This window comes from Crinia signifera, chromosome 3, assembly GCF_055691185.1.
Source record: "Crinia signifera chromosome 3, ASM5569118v1, whole genome shotgun sequence".
NCBI classification, from domain to species: Eukaryota; Metazoa; Chordata; class Amphibia; order Anura; family Myobatrachidae; genus Crinia; species Crinia signifera.
The window spans coordinates 245275637-245291122 of NC_139219.1; the positions used below are offsets into that span (position 1 = coordinate 245275637).

The following is a 15486-nucleotide window of genomic DNA, read 5'->3' on the forward strand; positions in this document are numbered from 1 at the left end:
TAAGTACACATCGGATCGCAGTACATGCACAAGGCATGCAATCCGATACGATGTGTACTTTAAATGTACAAACAGACCGTGTATGGGGGGCATAAGTTTGATTTTGTATATGATTTGATTGCATAAAAAAAAAAAAAACACCTCCCCGGATTCCCCCATCAGTGTCAAAATGGTGTGGCCATTTTCTGGCGTTCTGTGCTGGAGCAACATTTTTTGTAGTTTATTTATTTACGATTTTCTTTATCGTGTGTTTTTCACTCAGGTTCTTTGATGTGCAGTTCACCCTTTACATAAGTTATTTGTTTTTAGAGGAGATTTTGAATACAGGATTCAAAGCTTATATTCTAATCATTACGCTTAATTATAATAATAATGGGTACTTGTGTATTATCACGGTGCCCACGATTTCCATCGCAGGGCATTGTACAATTAAAAATCGGGTGAAATCGCGTCGCATGCGATGCGACGCGACGCGATTTCACCCGATTTTTTATTGTACAAGCACCCAGATGCCTTATTACCATGTTAAATGCCCCCCCCCCCCCCGACCCGATTTTTAATTGTATACCCACTGTCATGGGTATACAATGACGGTATATATCCCCAATATCCACGTCGGCATCACCGAGCCCGAAGCATAGAGAGCCCCGCGAGGGGACGCGGATTACTTCACATGTATTCTGCATCCCCTCGCTGCGCTCACCACGCTTCGGGCTCAGTGGCTCGCTGCTCTCGCCACACTTTATAAAATCAACTCCACGCCGACGTGGATAGTGGGGGTATGAAAAGGTCGGAGGACGCGTACCGCCGCCGCTCGCCACGCTTCGGGTTGGCGTTCATAGTGGGGGCCATTAATAATGTGGGGGCATTTAACATACTCATTACCAGTCATGGTGGGTATACAATTCAGGTCTGGGGGTGCCATTTAACATGGGAATCAATGGGAAATCGCGTCGCATCGCATTCCATTGTATTAGGATGCGATGCGATTTTTAAATTGTATACTCAGCCCGGGAGAAGGCTGAAATCGGGTCCATCGCATACCTTAATTAGTGGTATGCGATGCGATGGCCCGTGATAATACACAAGTACCTAATAATGTAATCAAAATTGTATTTTTATTAAAAATAAAAGTACAACTTTGAGGCCAACTCCATCTAACCAAGCCCGCATTAATAGAATTCACATTTAATAAATAGCCCATTTCACCCCAATCTGGGCACACATTCGTATAAAAGGGATCAGAAAACCCAAAGCATTTAAGTCATATCATATAATCTTAAAATAAGCACCGCCATGACCTAACCAAGAAACAGCGCTCATCAACACAATCTCTTCACCAAATTAGTAGTGCCCTGCCGTCATCCTTGCCTTATGGTTATTCACACCAGAAGTGTCAGCTAAACATATGACTTACTAAGGTGCAAGAGAAACACTTTTTTGTAGATTTTTTTTTTTACGATTTTCTTTATCGTGTGTTTTTCACTCAGGTTCTTTGATGTGCAGTTCACCCTTTACATAAGTTATTTGTTTTTAGAGATTTTGAATACAGGATTCAAAGCTTATATTCTAATCATTATGCTTAATTATAATAATAATAATGGGTACTTGTGTATTATCACGGTGCCCATGATTTCCATCGCAGGGCATTGTACAATGAAAAATCGCGTCAACCAAAAAGCTCTCCACCAAATTAGTAGTGCCCTGCCGTCATCCTTGCCCTATGGTTATTCCATACCAGAAGTGCCAGCTAAACATGTGACTTACTAAGATGCAAGAGAAACAATGGGAAAATGTTGCATGTATAGTAGGGGGGTTTGAAAGGTTAAAAGATGTGAAAGAGGAATAAAATAGAACATATGGGAGGGAAAGAAAATATAACCAGAATGGAGCAACTGGTCATGCAGAAGAAGGATTGAAGAATCAGGTTGAACCACTTGACCAATCTAGCCTGCCCCTTCATTGACCTTATACCAACCTTAAAACCTGTTGAATAGCTCTAATGTATTAGCATCTACCATTGGTCTACTACTTTTTTTTTTTTTAAAAACATTTATCCAAATGTTTCCATTTTACTTCCCTCCCGTTTCAGTTTCGTGTTCTAGTACTTTCTTTCACAAATGCCTCCCACCTGTACACGGTTAAAAACCATTGATATATTTGAAAGTTTCTATCATGTCCACCCATTTCCTTCTCTGCTTTAAAACTATAGATATAAGATATTTTAGTATTTTGGGGTAAGTAAGCAGGGGTGGAACTATTTGCAAAAAAAAAATATAAAAAAACAGTACAGATCCCTGATTTAGTACTTTAGGTCACCCAATTGATGATCTCCTCCTCAAGAGATCAATGGGTGACTAAAGTATCCTTAAGAGATCATCAATGGGTGACTAAAGGCTTCATGGAAATGTCTTTATCACAGGTAGAACAAGTTTTACAATATTTGCATTAGAAATATAAATATTACTATAATAAAAAGTGCTAACATTAGCTTACCAATGAAGTAATCAACTCTGTGTCCCATCATGTTAGTTGATTTTGATGGACAAGTGAAACGTAGGTACTTAGCGATTGCCTTTTCATCTTTGGTTGGCTCACCTACCTCCTGTTGGAGAACATAAAGACTATTAGCATGTACACTATGTTTTAAAGTCATTCATTTACTTGTATGAGTACATAGGGATAAGAGCTATGGTTGACATTCAATAAGGAGAAACCCATACAACAAAGAGTTTAACAAGACAATGTAAAGCAGCCAAGGATTTTTAAACATTAAGTTAGACATACGTAACTCAGCAAGCACAGCACATACATAGTATACGAAATGTAAAACATAAAATTGAATAGACAGAGAAACAATGGTGGTAAAGAGCAATCTTGATGGGTGACAGTTAGGTAGACAGTCAATAGGTAAACATGGTCAAAAGGTTGACATAAGAACAAGTTTCACGTTTTTGTGTGTGTCTATGTCGACATCTAACTCCAAATTAGTGTAACATTTAACTTGGTGTTCATTCTAGCACCCGCCAGCTTTGAAAAACCCATGCAGTTCCTCTTCCCTGCCTGGGGTGTTGCTGTCTGCTGTGGTGTTTCGATCACAGGTCTGGTTTGCATATCAGTGCTGATATACAGACACACTGTGCTAGAAACACTACAGCAGACAGTGATACCCTAGGCAGGGAAGAGGAACTGCATGGGTTTTCAAAGCTGCTAGAATGAACAATATTAACTTACCATGCTTTGGGCTCGGCACACTATTATAATCTCACTCTTGGCCCACATGGATGGTGAAGTAACTAGTAAAAAAAAAAAAAAAAGGAGAAACGCATGCTCGCCTTTTCATGCGTCGAACATTGGCATGTCGACCTGTTGTCAATGTTGACCTTTTCATGTGTCGAAATGGTCAACCTATTGACTTTCAACCTAGACATTGTCAACCTATCAACCCAATACCAATCAAGTGGGGGACATGGGGAGAGAAAAAAAATGATATAAGTTTAATACAAGATGATATTCCTTCTCTCACAAGAAATCAGCCTAAATCATCTATTGCACAACTGTGCAAATCAGACAAGATGATATTCCTTCTCTCACAAGAAATCAGCCTAAATCATCTATTGCACAACTGTGCAAATCAGACACTTTTTTTTTTGCTTAAGTGTCAGATATAACAAGCGATAATCTTGTTATCACTCATTGCTAATCTTAAATGGTGCTCCATGCAACCAGCTTTCGACTGTAGTGTTTGACAAATAGTGTGCATTCTAGCACCCACCAACTTTGAAAACCCATACAGTTCCTCTTAAATTTCACATAGGATACCCTTCATAAGAGGAGCATGAAGACACAAAGGCTCAAGTGGATTTGGAGATCTATCAAATGACCTTGGGGGAAGAACATTGGTAAAGTGCCGGATTTGGATGTAGGCAAAACAGTTAATAGTAGCTAAGCTAAATTTATAATACAGGGAACCCAGAGAGGCGCAGCCATCGGATTTGGGATACTACACGAACACCTCCCTCTATCCAAGCAGATAACAAGTGAACAACATTTAAAACAAGAGAGAAAACTCTATGTTAGCATAAAGGAGTAATGTGAGATAGGTAGAACGTAATTTCAAATTGAGTTTTACAGTGATCCTAAATAGAGCCCATTAGTCGTGGTAACGTGACAAGTGGTGGGGATCTCCAGGCAAATTGGACAAACCACCTATGCAGTTGCAGTAGCGTCAATATTGGGACAGGGACAGCAACAGGACAGGTCTGGAAGAGATAGAGTAGTACGAAGAAGTTCATCTTAGCCGCCACTATCCTGCCCAACCATGATACAGTCTGAAGATGTGGTTTAAACTACCCATACCCTTCATTTTATGGGTTCATGTTTTCTCATATGTTGATCAGTCTGTGTTTTCAACAGACTAACTATAAAGAAATGTTATTTAAAAATTCATTGTGCCCCAACAGATGGATGCATACAGTACACTCATTGTGAATGGTGCCACAGAAATCAATTTGTATTATTTTTGTAATGCATCCAAAGCACTCTAACAACAAAAACATAGATGCTAAAATCACCCTTAGGCTGCAGAAGCTATTACTGATACCAGAGATCACATTAGTCCAGGGGACCTCAAACTATTTTGCTCTGGGACCCCATCAGACAACAAAAATAATTACGGGACCCCAGCAATTTACTGCAGAAGGTCATCACATCACACGTGTAGGCAGCAGACAGCACATACATGGCAGCATTGTGGAGGCACAAAGTGATGGGAGGAGTCTGAAGTAACAGACAATTCAACAGATTTTATCAGACTCATTGAATCACTGACTGAGATTAGAAAAGTCATCAGCCTGATGGTCAGCAACATGGAGTCGCGACCCCATGCTGAGAAGGTCGGGACCCACTTTGGGGTCAGGACCCACAGTTTGAGAACCGCTGCATTAGTCAACCCACACACACACACAATATATATGCGCGCGAGTGCGGGTACCTTGCGACATCCACAGTCAGCCGTACAGCATGGCCAAAGGTTGCTAGAGTTGAGTTGCTGCAGAATGCATCATGTCACGTGGCTCCCTACGGTCGGCCTAAGCATCGGCAAATGTGCATGAACTTGCTGCATGCTGGGTACATATAGTCTAGTAGTGTGAACCCAGGCTAATACACATGTAGCAAAATGGTGTTTTCCAGAGCACTGTATGTTCATTGTTGTATAAGTTTCTAATTTATAAGTTAGAACTGTGAGATTCTGGCTTTGCCCTTACAAGGGAAACTTACTGTGTTACAGCACCTGGTGACAGCTTTATCAGAGATCATGGTACACAGGAAAGATTATGGTTTATATTTGACTTCTTTCTGCTGTAGCAATGCAGTGAAAAATGCTATTTAAAGCAGATTTATGTTTTCACTGCTCTTGGTTTGTGTATTTTGGGCCTAATTCATAATTGACTGCAAGAGAATTCACATATCGTGCGATTATCGAACAGCTGCGCATGTGTACCGATCGCATCATGTATGGGAAATTAGCGACAGAAAATGTATACGGATCGTAATCCTCTCGCAGTTTGACAGGAAGCCGGCGTTTAGGGGTGGTAGCCTGCCATTTCCAGGGGTGTGGTGGAAAAAACGCAGATGTGCCCTGACATTTTTGAGGAGGGTCTGTGATATCTGTGGCGACCACTTCCACCCCGCCTCAGACCTACTCACAGTAAAATCCTTTCGATGGTTCATTAATTGCATATGGATTAGCAAGTGGATACCGATTAGCGATCCATTTGCAATTTTCTTGCAATGGGTGGTTACTGTTTCAGTCTAAGCAGCTGCTTAACTCACACACATATACAGTGACTTCAGTTACATATATCGCACCATGCCCTGTGACCTGAGATACATTAGATCACACACACACATTCTGCAATACCATGTAATTGGAGATACATATACCATGCCCTGCCTTGTGATAGGAGACTGGCTGCTGGCACCTTGGGGCAACCAACACCAGACTTTTTCCCTAACATCTATTAGAAGTGATGGTGCATAGATGGGATACTGTGGCACATAACCATGAATTTACAGACAATGCCCCATATGGACAGCTGCATTTTTACATGTTTGGCCTTAAAAATAGTTTAGATTGAAATGCCCCTATTTCAGACAACAGTGGTAAGGATGCTTCTAGGATAGATAGAAAAAAAAGGTACGGTAATCTCAAAACGCAGTAATATGCCTACCCTCTGGATAAATGCCCTGGCCAGAATAACTCTGAGGTCTGCCAGTCATGGCATAGAGAGAGGTGCTGGGGGCACTACGTACAGCAACCCAACAATGATAAGACTGCTGCATAGTGACGTCTCAGCATGCCGCTTTCCATGAATTTAGGTTACTTTCTTACATCGATCAAGATTATTTATCACTTCACTTTCCAGTGTTAAATCCTGTAAATAAAACCAATCTGCTCCTGAAAATGCTAATGCAGGATTACAAGTTCATATTATAGACTGAAGAAATAGTGTGCCTTTGGAAGCACACATGCACAATCTATGCGCTCTGAAAGGTCATAGAAATACAACGAACAAATATTTCATAAACTATCTTCACATCTTTAAAATGGAAAACAAATTCCAGAGCTTTACTGGGCCTAAACAATCTAACAGCTTCCTATCCCTGAGCAACCACTCCAGTGACCCTTATTCTTATGATTCGGCCAGCAACTACAACCCAAACACAAAATTTTAAAATACAGGCATCAGATACAGTAGCTAACCACTTTTAGCTAGTACAGTTGAAATGCATAGTAAAATCATATATCTATTCACCCAACATGACACATCCCAGCAGGGCCGGACTAGGACCAGAAATAGGCCCTGGCATTTTTGAGCACACAGGCCCACCAGTAGTAGGCGGGACCCTTGCGCGGCGAAGTCGCGCAATGAAAAGGGGACGTGGCCTCACAGAAAGGAGGCGTGGCATCACAAAATGTAGCACTAAACATTATGGAACACACCGTAATGCCCATTACACCTTGTGGCACACACCGTTATGCCCATTACACATTATGGCACACACCATTATGCCCATTACACAATGTGGCACACACTGTTATGCCCATTACACATTGTGGCACACACCTTTATGCCCATTACACATTGTGGCACAGACCGTTATGCCCATTACACATTGTGGCACACACCGTTATGCCCATTACACATTGTGGCACACACCGTTATGCCCATTACACATTGTGGCACACACCGTTATGCCCATTACACATTGTGGCAAACACCATTATGCCCATTACACATTGGCAGTAGTAGTAGAGATAAATAAGTCAGAGGTTCGGAGCCTAGGGTAGGGTAAGACAAGGGGTAGGAAATAAGGACTAGACTAGTAGTCAGTCAGAAATAAAAAAAAACACTTACTATCTTGGCTTCCTTGCACTGTGTGACACTGGAACTCTGCACAGCATGGACGGGATCCAACTCCTACAGCCACCACGTGACTGTCTCTCTGCACAGCTCCCTGCTTAAAAAGCACTCCCACCGCGCCACCGTGGCGCCACCCTACAGCACATTCTCCCGCCCGTGGGAAATAATGCATGTGATGTTGATCACATCACATCTTAAGGTGGTGGGGTCATGACTCCCCCTTCTCCGGGTCAGATGCGGCGTTCTAAAATGTTAATGCCGGGAGGGGCAGGGCAGCCCAGAGTTTGGCCAAGATAGGAGGCAGCAGGGCAGGCTCAGTAGCGCCGGCCGCCGCATCATGACGCTGCGGCGTCATGACGTGTGTATTGGTAATGGGGGCTGGGTGCTGTACTGTGCAGACTTATAGCAGGGCGGTGGCGGCCACCGCGTCATGACATCATGACGCGGCGGCGTCAAGACGTGGCAATTGGTGTGTAAAGATGGGGCAGGGCGGCGCTAAGTGTAAGGCGGTCGGCCGGGCTGCCTGGAAATAATGTAAACAGCGGGGCGGTCTCAATAGCGGCCACTACGTCATGACGCGGGGCATCATGGCGTCAGTATGTAAATGACGGCCGCTGTAGCTGCAATGATGGACAGGGAGGGAGGCAGCGGGGCGGGCTCTACGATGATAAATGCAGTGATGTTCTGCAGCACCTGATCGGCCCACAAGTCCATCGGCCCTTCTGGCATTTGCCAGAAGTGCCAGATGGCCAGTCCGGCCCTGCATCCCAGGGCGTCACTGCTACCCAAAGAGTAAATTAACCAAGAGCAGACATATGAGCCTACGGTGTAAGTGCACTGTACACATGACTTTGCTGTGTCACATGATTAGTGATCGCCCATATAACTAAAATATAATACATATGTTATGAAACTCCTTTGAAGTTAGTAAAAGCATACAAGCTCACATCCTAACCTACTTCTTGATGTCATTGTACACTGACTCACTCTGTGGGGTTTATTTACTAAGATGGGAGTTCTACTGAATATGGGATTTTGCTATTTTCAACCAATCAGAATCTACTTATTTAGCACCTTCTAGAAGATAATAGATAGAATCTGATTGGTTGTCCATAGCAACATCCCATCTTTACTAAAACTCACATCTTTTTTTTTTTTCCCCCTATGTCTGTCCCCCTCCTCTATGGGATTGTAAGTCCTCGTGAGCAGAGTTCTCTTCCCTAATGGACTCTTCCTTACTTATGCAATTATCTCCTCCCCCTAGCTAACAGTGGCTATGCTGACAAATAACTGGGGTACATGCCCAACTAGCAAAGTGCTACAGGCACCTACAAAAGCATAATAATAATTATAAAAATATATAATAATCTGGAGAAGGTTCAACAACAACTAAAAACTTAAAATACATAAAAGAAAAAAGAAAGCTAAAACATTTTTAGATATTTAGTTCAGGAACTATGGATTTGAAAATAGCATGAACCCCGCCAACGACACTGTTCTGGGCGGTCCCGGGCCGCCGCCACAAAAGGGGAGTTCCCGGGCCGCGCCGTGCTGAAAAGGGGCGGGCCCGGCTGCTGTCGTCACTGAAGGGGGCGGGCCCGGCCGTCGTCGTCACTGAAGGGGGCGGGCCCGGCCGCACCGAAGGCTCTCCACTGCTAGGGAAGCGCTATATACTGTGGCGCCAGGCTTCCCCGGTATCACCATAAGAGGAGTTTTAGCGGGGCGCTGCCAGAGGGGCAGGGTGTATTTTGCCCTTTAAAATTCAGGCAGGGCGCAGCGCCCCGCTAAAACCGCCTAGCAGGAACACTATATATTCCCCCCCCCCCCCCAATAGTGGTTAGGCGCCCACAGATATAATTAAGTCCATAAAATAGTCCAACTTCAATGGAGCTACGAAGGTTTCATCCAATGATTATCTATTTAGTTCTTCAATGTACTGTCACAGGTAAAAGAAGAAACGGCAAACCCACCAACGCGTTTCTTCTTAAACAGACTTCATCAGGGGGACGAATTTACAATCTTTCAGCTAATGTAGAATTTCTTAATGTCCTTAAAAGGTCAAGGAAATCCTTAGCAGTCAGCTGCTGGCTACCATATAAGAAAAGGCTCAATTTGCTGCTAGTCTTCTGGAAGAACGGTTATCTATTTCTAGTACGGACTTATATTTTAGTCCAACAATCTATCCAATTAGATACACTGAACATTTCTATGGTTATTCGTAACCTTAAGAAAGTTTGGTACTTCTTTACTTTCACGGCGCCAGCATGGCGCCGCGCGTACTTCCGGGTTACGCTCGCCACTAATTAAGTAAAATAAACTAAGTTAACGCCATGCCAACATGGATAGTTCATACCTCCACTATCCATGTTGGCATGGAGTTGATTTTAATTAGCGTAGCGAGCCACCGAGCCCGCAGCGCGGGCGAGCGAAGCGAGCCCCGCAAGGGGACTCTGACGCGCGGCGACATGCTGGCGCCGTGAAAGTAAAGAAGTACCGAAAGTTTTTCTCAGCGTCTAAATAATTTATTGAAGTACACCTACGCGGTTACACAAAATTTGTTTCTAAATAAGAAAGATTTCCTTGACCTTTTAAGAACACTATGAAATTGTACATTAGCTGAAAGATTGTAAATGTGTTCCCCTGATGAAGTCTGTTTAAGAAGAAACGCATTGGCACATTTGCCGTTTCTTCTTTTACCTGTAACAGTACATTGAAGAACTAAATAATCATTGGATGAAACCTTCGTAGCTCCATTGAGGTTGGACTGTATTATATCTGTGGGCGCCTAACCACTATTGGGGAAAAATATTGTGGTCTTTGTTTCCTAAACCCTCAGGGAAGTTTGTGGTGGGCAGCCTTATTGAATCATTTTACCTAATCATTGCATACATTATATAATAGCGCGTAGAGGAATATTGGGGTTTGAGAAATATATATATATATATATATATATATATATATATATATATATATATAAAAATTGAAAGTTGGCACCCCTTGTTTAGACCCTCAGTGATTGGGTCTATATAGCCTTTTGACAGATTTCAGAACAAAAAGTAAAGTCCAAAGTTCATATAAATTTATTAAAATGTCTCTTGTTCCACATAACAGTGGTGATTGTTTCAGACCATAAAAAGTTCAGTGGTACAGTTCACAACAGCAAATAAACGATCCCAACACGTTTCGTCCCCACATGGGACTTCATCAGGGGTTCGCAAAAAGCATAGATACACTTTCAACAGTTTTCTTAAATAGGATGTGACTCCGACAAGATGTTTATGCACTAAGTCCTTTCAGAGGTGCTTTTGTAGCTTAAAGACTTTGTCTCAGTAGTTCAATCGGTACAGCGAACTTTTTAGTCCGTATGCAAATGAACGGGTAGCTTAGAATTTGAGGGTTCTTAGGTATTTTCCCCACTAGTCCATCCAGAAACTGTTCCCCTTATGGGGATGATTTGGTATAGCTGAGCGACCATATTGTCCGCGATGGGAGTGTGCACCGGCGATATATCGCCGGGTGCGCGCTCACGTTTTTACCCCTGTAGTGATCGCTGGTCGCAGGAACATGCTCCTGCGACCAGCTGATTTCCACTGCCAGGGTCCCCTGGCAGTTTCTTTTTCATCAGCGACCATCTCTGGTCGCTGATGAACAGGAGACACTGAGCAATATATTGCTCAGCAATGTATTGCTGAGCAATATATCTCCCCCCGTGTGTACGGGGCTTTAGTCTTCAGGAGCTCTCCTCATCTCAACCACCGGAATGCCTGCCCTCTGTTTCAAACTGGCTAATAGAGCCAGCCCAAGGAGCTGGGCAATGACGTTCCGAGCTGCAATTGGCTTTGCACAGCCATTTTGAAATAAAACAAACTGCTGCCGTCGCAAGACCGATGCTGTAACATTACATGTAGCACCAGGCTCCTGTCAAAGTGTAGGAACCGGTACAACAACAACAACAACAGTAGTCTCTTGGGCAGCCCACATCTCTTCTATACCGAGTGAAGAAAGTGGGAGTTTGGATGAATGAAAATGAGACTTTTTTTTTAATCGCGCCCCTTTACGCAAAGCATGCCTTTGCTGATCATATAGTTCACTCATGGCGGCACTGGGTCTCACAGGGGTAACTGTACCTAATAGTGAAGGATAAGCACAGGCTACATAATGTAATAATTTTTTTTCTCAGCAAACAGGATTTGTCCTAGGGGTGTCATGAAAAAGTTATACTCTAAGGCACAGTGTTTCAAGAAAGTTTGGAAATCAATGCTTTAAGGCCAATACACACCATGCAATTTTAGGGCTATTCCTAAGCAATATGACTAGATCGCTTAGAAATTAAGCACACATCGCCCTGTGTGTGTAGCCCCCTGGCGATGCACAGTCCCATGCATCTGCTATCACCCTACTAGATAGCCACTATTTGCTCAGCACACATCACTGGTGCACCGCATGTGTGCTGAGCAATCCATGTTTCAGAATGTCAGTCAGCACAGCTCCCAGTTACCCATATGTACGGCCCTTTAATCAAGAGGTTCCCAGATGGCGTGACCCCTATTGGTGGTCTAGGATTAATTCAAACGTTTTATGTTCAATGGAATAGGCATGATGAGTATTTGTGGTTTTCAAATCATAAAATATGTGGACAAACAGAAGTGAATCCTATCCCACCTAACAGAATTGAACCAAAGAATGACATATAAACACAATTCACTTCATTTAAATATTTTCAGAATTTCTCACCTTTGGTCTAAGTATACCTTAAAATTACCCCAAATGGGGTAATTTTAAATACCTGGGGGTAATGGACAGTCTAAATGCATGCCTGGCTGTGTCTTGGCAGCGAGACTGTCCATTAATTTCAAGTAATTCCATACTTGAAAAGGATCTAGGAGTCCAAATAGACAGCAATCTAGGATGTAGTGCCCATTGTAATGTAGCTACAAAAAAGGCCAACAAAATTCTGGCATGTATTAAGAGGGGAATGGAAACTAGGGACTCAAGGGTAATTATGCCACTATATAAAGCATTGGTGAGACCTCACCTAGAGTACGGAGTACAGTTCTGGGCCCCACACTATAAAAAGGACATCATAGAATTAGAAAAAGTCCAAAGGCGAGCAACAAAGCTTATTAGGGGAATGGAGAATTTAAGCTACGGGGAGAGATTAAGCAATTTGGGACTATTTACATTAGAAAAGAGACGTTTAAGGGGGGACATGCTCAACATGTACAAGTATATCAAGGGCCAATATAAGGAACTGTCACACACCCTATTTTCTACTAGAAAGGAATCTAGGACGCGAGGGCATGAGTATAGATTAGAAGAAAAAAAATTTCATTCAGCTAGTAGAAAGAATTTCTTTACCGTCAGAACAGTCAAACTCTGGAACTCTCTTCCCAGAGAGGTGGTAACGGCTGGCTCATTAAATGCGTTCAAGGCAAAGTTGGACAAACATTTACTGGAGAAAAACATCCATGGGTACAAATAAGAAATATAATTTGTCTGTAAAATACCAGAACCAACCAAATCAGCAATGGATATCTATACCAGGTTGAACTAGATGGACGCAAGTCTTTTTTCAGCCTTACCTACTATGTAACTATGTAACTATTACCCCCTGGAATTTCAATTCATTGCATATAGAATCTATATGCATGCCCTGCTGTGTGTGTTACAGTACTGAAGTGTACAAAGACCTGACGCAGTGCATTGCATAAGACCCTTGTGTATAACACGTTTCTATGCGTGATGCCCTGGGCCCCACCTCCAAGTCCGCCTGTTTCTTCAGTAGAGTCGACTAGTTGCTGCACCATCACGGCAGCACGCAGTTTGTACTGCCGCTGCGGCGCCAAATTTCTTTGCCTGGTTATAAGCTCCTATCAAGGTATACCCATCTCTAGTCTAGGGAAATAAATTTGCACAGACTGTCACTATAACATCTTGAAATACTGATACTAATAGTTGTCAATGGCTATAATAATGATGATCAACATATATAGCTGTTTGTGGTACAAATGAATGGGGTAACATCTGTGTTTCTAAATATATTTTGGGGTTCCCTGATCCCTGCTGTAGGGAGGGAAAGAAGTTTGGAAACCATTGCCTTTTTCTAGTTTTTATTTTAACATTAAAAACAAGACTAATGGTGTGCACACACGGGTACAATCACCCTGCAATTCTGACTATATAGTCAGAATCGCATCGGTATCGCATGCAGATCGCAAGGGTTTTAACCCTTGCGATCCCGATGTGCGCTCCTGTATCGCACAGCAGAAAGTCTTGTGCCTTGACTATATAGTGCAGATCTGCACTATATAGTCAAAATTGTATGCCATCGCATGCATGCCGTGCGATGCGATAGCATCGGGGATCGCATCGCACATCTCACCGTGTGTACACACCATAACATTTATCATCCAGTTGTTTTCATTACAAACAGGAATGTACAACAGACAACATGTATTCTTTCTAAATGACAATTACAGCTATTGTTATGTAATCATAATCATCAAAGCAGTAGAATTGTAACTTCATGTTTGTTCTTGAGCTTCCTCCTTTATCACGATACTGAGAGAGGTTGTGGGCCATGCCTATCACAATGCTAGTAAATGCCATCCTTCTGCTGAATTAGACATTTTAGGTATAACATTCACAATTATAACAGGATATGATGTGGCGTTTCCAGTAGCAGAAAGCCGTTTACGCTTCGCACACTTTGTTATCAATGACGTTTGGGCAGCACATAAACCAAGGGAAAACAGATGACAGCAAAACACAATTTTAAACTAGTCTCATGGTTACATTCTTGATACAAATGACAAATTATTTGTCCAGTGCGGCATACATAGGTGGCACTACATGAACAACAATAATGATTATTATTAACAATAATATAATGGCTCAGAACTTGAGGAATACTCATACAATGTTAAAATGTGTTTGCATAAATGTTTTTTGTATAGATATGTACTTTTTTCAGCTCTCAGTACACTTACATTAGAGTCACATAACGTAATGATAAGATTATATATCTCACAACACTACAGCATAATGCAGGGAATCACACACTTTGTAAATACAACTATTAGATGTTCCCATTTTTCTAGCAGATCTACTGTAAACACGCCAGAATGCAGTAGATTATAATGGGATAGATCTCACACACCGCTACATAGGTGGGATTCCCCTAGCCCCCTGTGATGTGGACCAGTGGGTATTTGCAGTAGCACTGAGCAGGCTACGTGACATAAATGCCCCCCAGCAGCCAGCACCATCACCCCGGACACGGCACTCCCCCCTCACCCCGCATCCTCCTCCTCCTCCACGCACTGCACAGAGGGGACCACAGGCTCCAGCTGTTCCCAGGGATTGTCCCGCTCTGCCACAGGCCACCAGCAGCCATCACTCCCCGGCCTCAGCACCGGATGGTCCGCGCACCACACAGGGGTAATCCCAGCTCAGGACCGGGGCCTCCTCCTCCTCCCCAGCTGTCCGCCATGGTGATAGGGACAGCAGACATCTACGTATCGGCCTGTCAGAGCCCGTGTATGCACGTCTCCGCTGCCCGGGCCGGGACTGTCACGCGGGCGATCCCAGAGAGAGATGCCCGTTTCCCCGGGTCATAAATACCTGAATCCGCTTCTTCACTCTCCTCCGCTCCGCCATGTCTGCTGCCCCGGCCCCGGCTGTCTGGTGACGTGGATGGGCGGGGCCAACAGGCGGGCACGTGGCTGCAGGCTCAGAACTCTCCGCGCGCTCCCGTGGACTGCTGTCACTGGTGTAGTGTTGTGCTGTGTGCAGCCTTATTCCAAAATGGAATAAATTCATTTTTCCCACAGAATTGTTCCATACCTCCCAACATAACCCTCTCCAGTAGGGACAAAATGCTCTGTTCCTAGACTTAAGGTGCCCATAAACGTTACAATTATTGTATACAATATTGTATACATACCCTCCAACATTTGAAGATAGGAAATCGGTACACATTCAGAAAGAGGGCGTGACCATTAACAAGGGGGCGTGGTCATGGTAAAAAAAAAAAAAGAAAAAAAAGGGTGCAGCCACG

General features: G+C 43.2%; 1 protein-coding gene across 1 annotated transcript in view; it reads right to left on the bottom strand.

The window, feature by feature from the left end:
• The window catches only part of SEC62 (SEC62 preprotein translocation factor), a 32273-nt gene extending 17067 nt beyond the window's left edge, over positions 1-15206 (bottom strand). The window contains exons 1-2 of the mRNA XM_083177797.1: positions 15051-15206; positions 2497-2605 (exon numbers count right to left, since the gene is read on the bottom strand). Coding sequence (XP_083033923.1) covers positions 2497-2605; positions 15051-15086 — 145 coding nt within the window. The 5' untranslated portion in view covers positions 15087-15206. The remainder of the gene's footprint in view (positions 1-2496; positions 2606-15050) is intronic.
• Positions 15207-15486: the final 280 nt, after the last annotated feature.